This window comes from Tupaia chinensis, unplaced genomic scaffold, assembly GCF_000334495.1.
Source record: "Tupaia chinensis unplaced genomic scaffold, TupChi_1.0 Scaffold150166_1, whole genome shotgun sequence".
Taxonomy (NCBI): domain Eukaryota; kingdom Metazoa; phylum Chordata; class Mammalia; order Scandentia; family Tupaiidae; genus Tupaia; species Tupaia belangeri.
Window position 1 is genome coordinate 226,186 of NW_006210004.1, and position 11,725 is coordinate 237,910.

Here is an 11,725-nt window from a genome sequence, read left to right on the forward strand (position 1 = left end):
ACCAGAACAAGTACTTCTGGTTTAGTCGGGATCCTGGCAAGTCCGTGGGGATGTTGCTCCCAGCACCGGGCAAGCCTGTGGTCAACATGAAGGCCTTGTCTTGGGTTACATTTTTTTTGCTCACAGAAATGGAGACCAGACGGTCCTGTTTCGGAGCCTCCTCAGGGGCTTCTCCCTGCTCACGGTCCTCTTCTGCCTCTGTCCAGGAGTCCTCCATGAGCTCTCTGAATGACACAGACCTGTCGTCGGGGAAATTGTCTTCATAGTCAATGTGTGCCTCAGCCTCACCTGGAAAGAAAAAGGGAAAAGCCTTATGAGGTCCAAAGGCCCAGAGCCAGCGTGAAACACAAGAACAGGAAATAAAAGCATGAAGACTGGAACAGACTAAGGAATACGGCTGTCATTCACAGATGATGCACTGTGTATCAGAGACAAACCCAAAGAATCTACATGTAAACCATTACAGTTACTACATGAATTTATCAAAGACTCTGGGTCTACAGTGAACATACAACGTAAAACATTGGCTGGGGGTCAGCAGGGACTGTGGAAGTTAAGGTGCTGGATCCTGGGACCAGCAGATGGTATAATGGTTATGTTGCTGGACTCCCATGTAGCCAACTATGGTTCAAGTCCTGGACCCAGCAGCTTAACACTTACACTGGGTGCATGTATGTGCATGCCTAAAATCCTGAGAGAAGAATGGAGGAGAAGGGATTGTGGCATGGCCATCCCCCTGGCAGGGAGGGGTGTGATTTCTCATTTTCTGTCTGTCTCTCTGTCTCTCAGCGAGTGCACATGCCCTGTAGTAAAAATCTCTCTAAAAAACAAAGAAGTACTGGATCCCGACATGGCCAACTGGCATTCAAATCAATTCAAGGACCGGTGGGCTTGAAAATCACACCCGGCATGTGTGCATGCATGCCCAAAATCCAAGGAGGAGAGTAAAGGAGAAGAGATTGTGGTGTGGCCAGCCTTTCTGGGGGTGATTTCTCACTTTCTCCTGGTCTGTCTGTCTTTCTCCAGGTGAGCCCACATCCTATAGCAAAAGTAAACAACAATAAAAAAAATCTAGGAATAAATCTAACAACATGTGCAAGACTGGAATCTGAAGATACTGCTAAGCAAAATTAAAGACCTAAATAAATGGAGGAATTACCAAGGTTATGTAAAGGAAGACACAAAATGATCATTTTTTGTCCCAATGGATCTATCTAGACCTCCACTCTATTTTTTTATTAGAGGTCTTGTGTGCTCACCTGAGAAGACAGAGAGAGGGGAGGAAAAAGCATTCTCACAGAGAATGGTCACACAATCCCTTCTCCTTCATCTTTCCCTTTCAAGGTTACTGGGCACACCCACACATGCCCGGCTTGTGTCTCAAGCCACCTCGTCCAGGACTTGAACTGCATGGTCGGCCATGTGGTATCCAGCTACCTTAACTACCAGGCAATGGAGCTAGCCCAATCTACACAGATGTAACGCAATCTTTAAAAAACAAAAAACAGGGCCAGCAGTTGGCGTAGTGGTTAAGGTGTGGACTCCCACGTGGCTAACCACAGTTCGAGTCTTGGATCCAGTGGCTTGAAACTCATGCCAGGTATGTGTATGCACACACCAAGATCCTGAGAGAAAAATGGAGGAGAAGGAATTGCAGCTTGGCCATCCCCCTGGGGGTGTGATTCCTCACTTTCTGTCTCTCTGTCTCTCTGGCAAGCACACACGCTCTACAGCAAAAATCTCTCAAAATAAAAACAAAAACAAAAAACATTCCAAAACAAAAATCTCAGACATGAACAAGCTGATACTAAATTTTATGGGAATGCAATGGGTCAAAAATAGACAAGGCAGGGCCAGCAGGTGGCATGGCGGTTAAGGCAGCTGGACTCCCACATGGCTGACCACAGTTTGAGTCCCAGAGCCAGCAGCTTGCTTTCTCACTTTCTTTCTCTTACGTTGTCTCTCTCTCTGGTCAACTTCAAAAAGTAATAAAATAATGGCAGTGAATAAAATTAAATTAAATAATTCTGAAAAAAATAGGCAAAGCAATCTTAAGAGAAAAGAAAAAAACTGGAGGATGTACACTACAACAGGAGACCCCCACCCTTGGGCCACTAGGTGGGGGACTCAAACCATGGTTGGCCATTTGGGAGTGTCCAGCGCCTTACCCACCACACCACCTGCTGTCCCTGAGATATAAACCTTAAACAGTCTCTTTGGAGCTAATGCGTTACTACTCCCCAGAACAACACATTAGCTAGCGTTCCCCAGCGTTCATCCAGAACAGGGTCAGCTGCCAGCCCTGCACCAGCCACACGGGTACCCCTGCTCTCACTGCACAGCTGCCCGACTCCTCCCGAGCTAGGAACTCCCTGAGAACAAGGACATACCCTCTCTGCCACTGTATCCCCAGCATGCAGCATGGGTGTGGTATACACTAGACATTCCACAACTGTTCGTTGAATGAATAAAGGAGTGAGTGAAGAGGTGGATCATGAGTAGCGGAAGCCAGTTTTCTTTTCTCTTCTTAAAATCCATGCTAGAGGGCACATGCATGAGGAAGAGAGAGAGGAGAAGAGAGAGGTAGCCTCTACGGGTCTTAGCACTCCCTGATTCCCTTCCTGCAGCCCGCAGCTTACCAGGATATTGTGGGTGTGTGTCTGAGTCTGCTACATTTTCAGGCCAACCCGGGGATCTGAAATCATGATGGCCAAAGGGTTTCCAACACTGCACTTGAGTTTGCTACCGCCTGCCCTAGGCTGGGCCAAGCAGCCAGTTTTTCTAGAACTTGCTTCAGTCTGGAAGTCTATCAGCCAGGGCTCTATTCAGCTCAGAACAGAAGTGAAGGAAGATAGATGGCCTTGAGTTCTAGTACTGGGTATAACTTGAGTTCTAGGACTGTCTGCTGCAGTCCTCCTCCAGTGGCCCATCCCCAAGCTTACCGATGCTGTGAAGTCCAAAGGCACCTGGAATGGCCAGGAGAGGTCCTCCCCAGCTCTTCTCGTGCAGGGAACGCTGGCTCAGTGCATGAGGTTAGCTCTGAGAATTTGCCAAAGGCCAGCCCGCTCTGGCTGTGGGTGGGCCTGACCTCACAGTCTGAGCTCCACATGTAAGAGTGTGTGTGCGTGTGTGTGTGTGTGTGTGTGTGTGTGTGTGCGTGTGTGTGTGTGTGTGTGTATCTCAGGTTCTGCTCCAGAGTTCCCTGAGGTTGAGCACCCCTGAACAGAAGCCCGGGACCCTGAGCTAAGTTCTCTAGCTTCACAGGTCAAGGTCCTGGCTCAGAAACAGTCTCGCGATGACATGGTTTTCCAAATACCTCCAATGAGACAAGGATGAGTGTTGATAGATAACCAAATCATGAAAAATAGCCCACGCCTGTTTATGTCCTCTGGGCAAACAGTAACGTCTGTTAGTCATCGAATTTCAAACCAAGAGGAAGTCGTGCCCTGAAGGTGGAGGAGCCCGTGTCTTCCCCGTTGAGGTGCTACTTCTCTGGCGCTCTGCTCTCCTGAGTGTGCCCTCTCTGACTCACATCACCCAGCGATGCTTCCAGCTCTGTCCCCGGCTCCCACCCTGTGTGAAAACCTCTGCTAACACAACATGTGGGTGCAGAGGGGGCTTCTGATTTGGACAGACGAGTCTAGGAAATGTAAACTTTGTGGGTTTTCCTGGCAAAGGCCACATCATGCGCTGTGCATTTTTATTTAACGGTCTTCTGAAAACAGAAACCCACAGACGCAAGTCAGGACTGAAAGATGGAGGCTAATTAGTGGTACGGGCTAATTAGCCTGCAATTCTGCACCACCTTATTCTGGTCACTGTGGGGACTGCTCAGGGGTGGAGGGGTCCAGGCCAGAGCTCAGATCCTGGGGTTCCCCAAAGCTGCCACTTTCCATCTTGTCTCTGTTGTTACATTTCTGGAAGCCCACACATACCTTCTTTCTTCCCCTCTGGTTTTGGCTACAAAGCCTTTAAAAATAGTAATTTCAAAAAAGACAACCAGACAAGCCAGAAATAAGCAGGGGTTCAATGAACCTCTGAACAAATATGGCAATCTCAACAAGAAAATTCTAAATTTAGTTTCAGCCTCATGCTTTATGCTAGAAAGGAATTTAAGTCCGAAAGATGAAGAGAAACAGAAATTAAAGTTCACTTAAGAAAACCAAAGAATGCCTTCAGAAAGGAGACCGTCGAGCAAAGGAACTTTCTTTTTTTAAAGAGGTTTTTGCTACAGGGCACATGAGCTTGCCAGATAGACAGAAAGAGACAGAGAGACAGAAAGCAAGAAATCACCCCCCAGGGGGGATGGCCACGCCGCAATCCCTTCTCCTCCATTCTTCTCTTAGGATCCTGGGCACACATGCACACACGCCCAGCGTGAGTTTAAGCCACCGGGTCCAGGACGTGAACCGCGGTCGACTACGTGGGAGTCCAGCGACATAGCCATTACACTAACTGCTGGTCCCTCTGGCATGAGTCTTAAGCTGCTGGATGGGGGACTCGAAACCCAGTCGACTACATCAGAGTGCAGCGACATAACCATTACGCCATCTGCTGGTCCCCTAACAGATGTTCTTTAAGATCATAAGACTTAGTTAACTCAGAAACCAGAAACTGCCGCTCCACAGAAGGGATGCTATTGCCAAATAATGTATAGCAATCGAATGTTTAAAAAAGAAGAAGAATTGAAAAAAAGAGAAAGAACAATTGATGCTGTTAATAAATGACCGCGTTCTCCATTGCAGTGGGGACCAGTGGTGTCCCACGCATGTCCCCTGTCCTGCTAGTGCCCCAGTCCCCAGCTACCGTGAGTACTGGCAGCTGTTGGCTCACGGCCACCTTGCCTGTAGTCCTTGGTGGAGGGGGAGCCTTGCTTGGGAAATTAAGTGCCATATGCCTGCCACATGCCGCAGCCTGAAGCCCGTGACAGGAGACGGGGGACACAGGGTGGATGTGCTTGCTTCAACGCGGGACCAGCTCTCATTCTTTGCTAAGAGTCGCAGCGGTTTCCTGGGTCGACCGTGCCTGAACGGCCCCGGCTCTGGTCCCCCACCCGGCCGGCCACCCAGAGCTGTGCTCAGCGCCTCTTCTCAGCGCCCTCAGACTCTCCCAGGGTCCGACTATGCTCCAGTGCCCCGCAGCCACCCACCGTGGTGACCGGGTCCTCTTGCAGATGCGAGCACTACCACCGGGACTCGGAGGCTGTCATCCCCCGCCAGATCAATCTGGATCACCTCCCGTGTCTACCTGCCCCTGTCTTACTATCATAATCCCACTGCACTGATGGGGCTTTGAAGGACTTGGCCAAACGCTCTCACCACAAACTCCCGAGGAGACAGAGCGCGCTGAGAAAGTGATGAAGCGACAGGGTCAACGCGGTGGTCACAGTCTCCCTTGGGGATCCCAAGAAACCAGACTGGGACAGCTGGGAGATGGGGATGAATGTGACCAAGTGTGCATGACACTTGGGAACAACATGAGCTGGTCACTGCTGAGGCTGCACAGACTGGCCTGGAGAAAAACCCTTCCCCAGGTGTGTGACTTCGCTGAGACCCATGACCTGACCGAGCCGGTGAGCTCCATCAGAGAATCAGGTGACCACGGAGCCAACTTGGCCACAACCAGAGCCCCGAATCTGGCATGGCAGTGTGTCCCCGTGACAAGGACACCTGGGAGACAGTGGGAACCAGAGCGAGGCCTGAGGCTCCCTCCCCTAAAGCCACAGGTGACTTCCCTGGTCACCAAGGTGCTAGGATTTCTTTTACGCTTCCTGTAAGTTGTACCAAGACGTCCACTAAGGTCTTTAATTTGTACCATTTCTTCAAATAAAGACATTTTGTTCCCCTCGTCTCCCCCCAAAAAAAGTGGGACAACCCTGTAATGCGAATCATAGCCCATAGCTCCCCACAGGACCTGGTGTAGCAAGAGCCAGCGGAGGCTGTGCCCCTGCTTAACTCTTCCCCTGACTTCCGTCGGCAAACCGTGAACATCCAAATAGGGTCTGTTTTTTTTTTTTTTTTTTTTTTTAAATATATATATATTTTTAAGGAGAGATCTTTGCTATAAGGGCACGTGTGCTCACTGGCAAGACAGAGAGAGACAGAAAGCGAGAAATCATTCCCCCACCTCCTGAGGGGATGTCCACACCGCAGACCCTTCTTCTCCATTCTCCTCTCAGGATCTTGGGCACGCACGCACATGCGCCCGATGTGAGGGTCAAGCCTCTGGGTCCAGGACTTGGACCGCAGTCGACCACGTGGAAGTCCAGCGACGAAACCATTACGCCATCTGCTGGTCTCAGGGTCTGCTTTTAAAGGATCTGACCCAAAACATCTAGCCAGTCTTCGAATGCCGACACAAAGCCAAGTTTTGGATGAAATAGTAGTCCTGGGTCCCAAGCCCTCAGAGGCTCTGAAGACAAAACGAGTTCTATTAAGTTTTGACCTCTACGGGACCTAGGCCCTGAGGATCACCCGACCCTGAGGAGGTCACGGGGTGGGGAGGACATTACAATCTTGACAAGCGAAGCAGGCCCTGAGGCAGTGTCTACGGGCAGGTTTTCCCAGGGGGTTTGGAGTGGGAGCCAGCAGCTCACGAGGAAAGATAGAGAAAGGGTGGGCCACACAATGTCCATGCGACCTGAGGGGCTGAGGGTCAGCACAGAGACTAGAGATTAGGCTGAAGGCACTAGGGCTCCCTGGAGGGAGAGGCAGCTGAGACCACAGGAGTGGAGTGCCCGGGAGCCACACGTTATAAAGGTCTGCATCGAGTCCCAAAGGGCCCAGGCCCCTCTGGAAGGACCAGCAGCTGGCCTTACTGTCTGAGAAGCCCAATGGCAGAGGCTGACCTCTCACCCAGGCGACAGGCAAAAGTCACAGCTTGCCTTTGGTTGCTCCTCCTGGAAGAGGCGACAGCGGATTACACACAGGAAGGAGGGCCGACGCCCAGGTCCCTCCAGACACAGCGAGTGGACAGGCCTGAGTGCTCCCCTTAGCGTATTCCTGCATTGGCGGAGGAAAGGATGCGCATCTCGGGAGCCCATGTATTAAAGGCCCTGTCCTAAGCGATGCGCCTGCAGGAACCCCAGTGGGTCACTCTGTGATAAATATGAATAGTCTCCATGGTTTTTATATGAGCAAATTAAGACTCAGAGTCAAGAATATTAATTCTCCCCTTCTCTTTTAATCCTTTCATCATCCTTTAAATAAGTTCCAATCTCTTAGAAATAAAACATCCTTGGGACCAGCAGTTAGTGTAATGGCTATGTTGCTGGACTCCCATGTAGTCAGCCGTGGTTTGAATCCCGGACTCAGTGGCTTAAACTCACAAGCGCGTGTGCGTACATGCCCAAGATCCCAAGAGGAGAATGGAGGAGAAGGGATTGCGGTGTGGCCATCCCCCCTGGGGGTGATTTCTCGCTTTCTGTCTCTCTGTCTCTCTCTGTCTGTCTGGCGAGCACACGTGCCTTATAGCAAAAACCTCTAAAAAAAAAAAAAGGAAATAAAACATCCTTTTTCAAAAAGAATTACTTTATTTAACTTTACTTAGTTGTTTAAATTTGACCAGAGAGGGACAGAGAGAGAGAGAGAGAGAGACTGAGAGAGGGAAAGTAAGAAAGCAAGCTGCCAGGTCTGGGACTCAAACTGCAATTGGCCAGGTGGGTACTCAGCTCTCCTAAACACCACGCCACGTACCATCCCTGAAATAAATCATCTTTGAAATAACAAAAGCAAGCAAGCAAGAGAACAAAATAAAACAATACCCCACAACCCCCTTGGACTCCTGATCTTCCAGCTCAACCTCTTCCTGAGAAGTAGAGACTTGAGAATGGGTCACGCCCTTGGCCCTCTCACCTCACCTTGTCCCCGCGTGCACTGCAGTGTGGCTAAGCCACAGATGCGCTGAAGGACAAGGTCCCAAAGCATCTCCCTACTGTGAAGCCATGGACAGCTGCACTAGCGTTCACGGCTTCCAACCCTACAGCTTTGAATGCATCGAGCAGCTCTTCCATCGGGAAGCACGCTTGTTCTAAAATGCCACCTTCTTTTATTATTTTTTTATTTAACTTTATTTATTTATTCATCCATTTTCATTTGACCAGAGAAGGAGAGAGAGAGAGAGAGAGAGAGAAGCAAGCCGCCAGATCCAGGATTCGAACTATGGTCGGCCATATGGGAGTCCAGCGCCCTTAACCACCATGCTACCTGCTGGCTCCTAAAATGCCACCCTCTGAAACACCTCGCTTTCCACCTTTACCGTCTACTTCATCTCCTAGGGCTGTTCTGTCTCCTTTGGGGTACCCCAGAGTTTCCTTTAGGGTTGGGACACGGTTTTACTCAACTTTGTGTACACAGCACCTAGGACCCCACCAAAGGACGGGCGGTGGGATGAGTGAGCGGGCAATCAGCGAGTACGGGCAGTTCCTATCCAAACTAGACGGGCCACTAAAACCCTGATTTGGCCCGCCCACCCCGATGATTCTTCTCCAGTGTGAAGCAGTTGCCTAATCAAAAATAGTTTTATTTTAATGGACGTTCACTGGAAAATGTCATGTGCAAAACAGAGTGAAATATTTGGTGAATATATTCTGTATAATAATACACAGAGAAATACAGAGGAAGAGAGAAAATTCTTAGAAAGATACAACTTTAAATGTTCAATGTGGCACAGCCAGTGGTGTGGTGGTTAAAGAGGCTGGATCCCACATAGCTGCCCATATGGTTCGAGTCCTGGACCTGATGGCTTGGAAAACACTCTGGACACGTGTGTGTGTGTGTGTGTGTGTGTGCCTAAAATCGTGAGAAGAAAATGGAGGAGAAGGGATTACAGTGTGGCCATCCCTCCTGGGGGATGTCTTCCCACTCTTCATCCCCCCACCCCCAGGAAGTGCACGTGCCCTATAACCAATTTAAAAATAAATAAAGTCAATAAATAAATAAATAAATGTTAAATCTACAGAGTAATGAAAACAAATAGTCTGTCTACCCAGGCAAGTGTAAAAAACAGAATTCCTGCCCAGCAGCTGAAAGCTCTAACAACTCTGCATTGCAGTGAGAAAATAAATACCATTTGGAACACACAAAACCTGCATTTAGTTCTCACTTTGCTGGGGCCAGTAAACAGCCCATGGGGCTGGCAGGCGTGGCTCCCGGGGGGGGGGGACTTCAGCGCCTCATCAGAACACGAACGATCTCAGGGTGAGTCTGAGTCTGCTTCAAGGTGCACCTTCAACACACAAGCTCAGATCTTATGCCTGATTTTATCAGCAAGTAGCTCCTGCCTGGCGCAGAGCAATAGATAAGAAAGATGAGGATGGTGCTACAAGGTTGTTCAAATGAGCTTCTAGTAACTTGTTGCATTCTGTAACTTTTGTCCCCCTATGCAACAATGCAAGTAGATACACTGAGACAAAGTTTTTCATTGCAATTTGACAGGGGATTTTATGTTTATTTAATTTAGCAACAAATTGTGTTTCTATTTGGAATCTATTTTATAGCAATTCATTTTTATTGCATTTTACTAAAATGTCAGACTGCTAATAACTAGAAAAAAATTTGTAAGTGTCCACAGAGAATTCGAAAAGTAGTGAAATAGACAATTTAAAAGAAAAGACTAGGTGTTTAAAAATATTCCAAGAGTAGACCAGTCCAAAGTGTGGTGGTTAAAGCAACCGGACCCCACATGGCTGACTGCATGGTTTGAGTCCAAGACCTGGTGGCTTGAGACATGTGTTTTCTTACTTTCCCTTTCTCTCTCTCTGACCCTCTCCAGTCGGCTTATGCATCCTCTGTCAAAACAAAACAAACAAACAAGCAACAACAACAACAAAACACCTTTACGAGTAAAAAGATAAACCACAGAGGGCCAGCCGTGACATGAAAGTTAAGGCACTGGATGCACATGGCCAGCTGCATGGTTCAAATCCCAGACCTAGTGGCTTGAAAATAACACTGGGCACATGTGTGCCAAAATCCCAAGAGGAGACTGGAGGAGAAGGGCCTGTGGCGTGCACATCCATCCCCTCTGGGGGTGATTTCTCACTTTCCCTCTCTCTCTCTGGTGACCCCTGTGCCCTATAGCAAAAAACATTAAAAGAAAAAAAAAAAAAGATAAGCCACAGAAAGAGAGAAAATATTTGGAACACATCAATTATGAATGCTTTATGTAAAAGAATTCTATAATATGTAAATAATCAATTCAAAACAATTAGAAAAATGGGTAAAATACTTAAACAGACATTTGTTTTTATATGGAGGTCACATGTACTCACCAGAGGGAGAGAGAGAGAGAGAGAGAGAGAGAGAGACAACACCCCACTTCCAATAGGGTGTAGTCCTGCTGCAATCATTTTTCCTCCATCCCTCCTTTCTGTAGGATTTTGAGCACACATGCGTAAGTGACTGACATGTTTTTCAAGCTACCAGGCTGGGATTCGAATCCAGATCAGCCATGTGGGACCTGGCTCCTTTAACTGCTAAGCTGTGGGCCAGTCCTTAAACAGACTTCTACATGAGGACATTCTGATATGTGATTAACGTGCTAGGGCTCAAGATCACGGTCATCCCAGAAGTGACTATTACAGTACAAGTCACCACAGCTTGGCAATCCTAAAGGTGGGAAGTGCTGATCAAGAATGCTCCTAGGGAACCAGCAGTTGGCGTAATGGCTATGTCGCTGGACTCCCACGTAGTCGACCGCGGTTCGTGTCCCGGACCCGGTGGCTTAAAACTCACGCCGGGCACGTGTGCGTGCGTGCCCAAGATCCCGAGAGGAGAATGGAGGAGAAGGGATTGCGGCGTGACCATCCCCCCTGGGGGGTGATTTCTCGCTTTCTGTCTCTATGTCTCTCTCTGTCTGTCTGGCGAGCGCACGCGCCCTACAGTGAAAATCTCTCAAAAAAAAAAAAAAAAAAAAAAAAAAGAATGCTCCTACACAGCTGGTGGGAGGATAAACTGATCAAGATGCTTGAGAAAACTCTAGGGACCAGCAGATGGCGTAATGGTTACATCGCAGGACTCCCACGGAGTCAACAGCAGTTCGAGTCCCAGACCAGGTGGCTTAAACTCATGCTAGGCATGTGTGCATGCGTGCCCAAGATCCCAAGAGGAAAATGGAGGAGAAGGGATTGCAGTGTGGCCGTCCTCCCGGGAGGAGGGGGGGTGATTTCTCACTTTGTCTCTCTCTGTCTTGAGCCGAACCCCACCATAAAAAAAACCTTTTTTTAAAAAAAAAAAAAAAAAAAAAAAAAAGCTTTAGAAAACTCTAGGGCAGGGGCCAGCAAGTGGCATGGTGGTTAAGGGTGCTGGATTCCCACATGGCCGACCATGGTTTGAGTCCCAGACCTGGTGGCTTGCTTTCTTAATTTCCCTCTCTCTCTCACTCTGTCCCTCTCTGTCCCACTCTGTCCCTCAAATTAAAATAAATAAGTTAAATAAAATACTTCTTTAAAAATTTTTAAGAAAAAGAGGACTCTAAGGCAACACCTACAAAAGCAGGACACACACATACTCCACAGATAGTCCACACCTCGGAACCAGTGGGCGTGCGTTCACGGGTGAGCCGAATGACACAGATGAAAATAGCCATGGCAGTGTAGTTGGTGATGGTCCCAAAATGAAAACAGGTCAAATATTCACCAGCAGCCGACTGGATAAATAAACAGCGCGGTCGTGTATTCACACCGAGAACAGTAAACAGCGGTGAAAGTGACGAGCCACCGCTTCAG

The 11,725-nt window shown here is 48.5% G+C and overlaps 1 protein-coding gene across 1 annotated transcript in view; it reads right to left on the reverse strand.

Annotated features, from left to right (window-relative positions):
* The window catches only part of SUSD5 (sushi domain containing 5), a 42,276-nt gene that overhangs the window by 1,283 nt on the left and 29,268 nt on the right, over positions 1-11,725 (reverse strand). The window contains 2 exon segments of the mRNA XM_027769652.1: position 1; positions 3-288. The exon segment at position 1 is cut by the window's left edge and continues 1,283 nt beyond it. Coding sequence (XP_027625453.1) covers position 1; positions 3-288 — 287 coding nt within the window.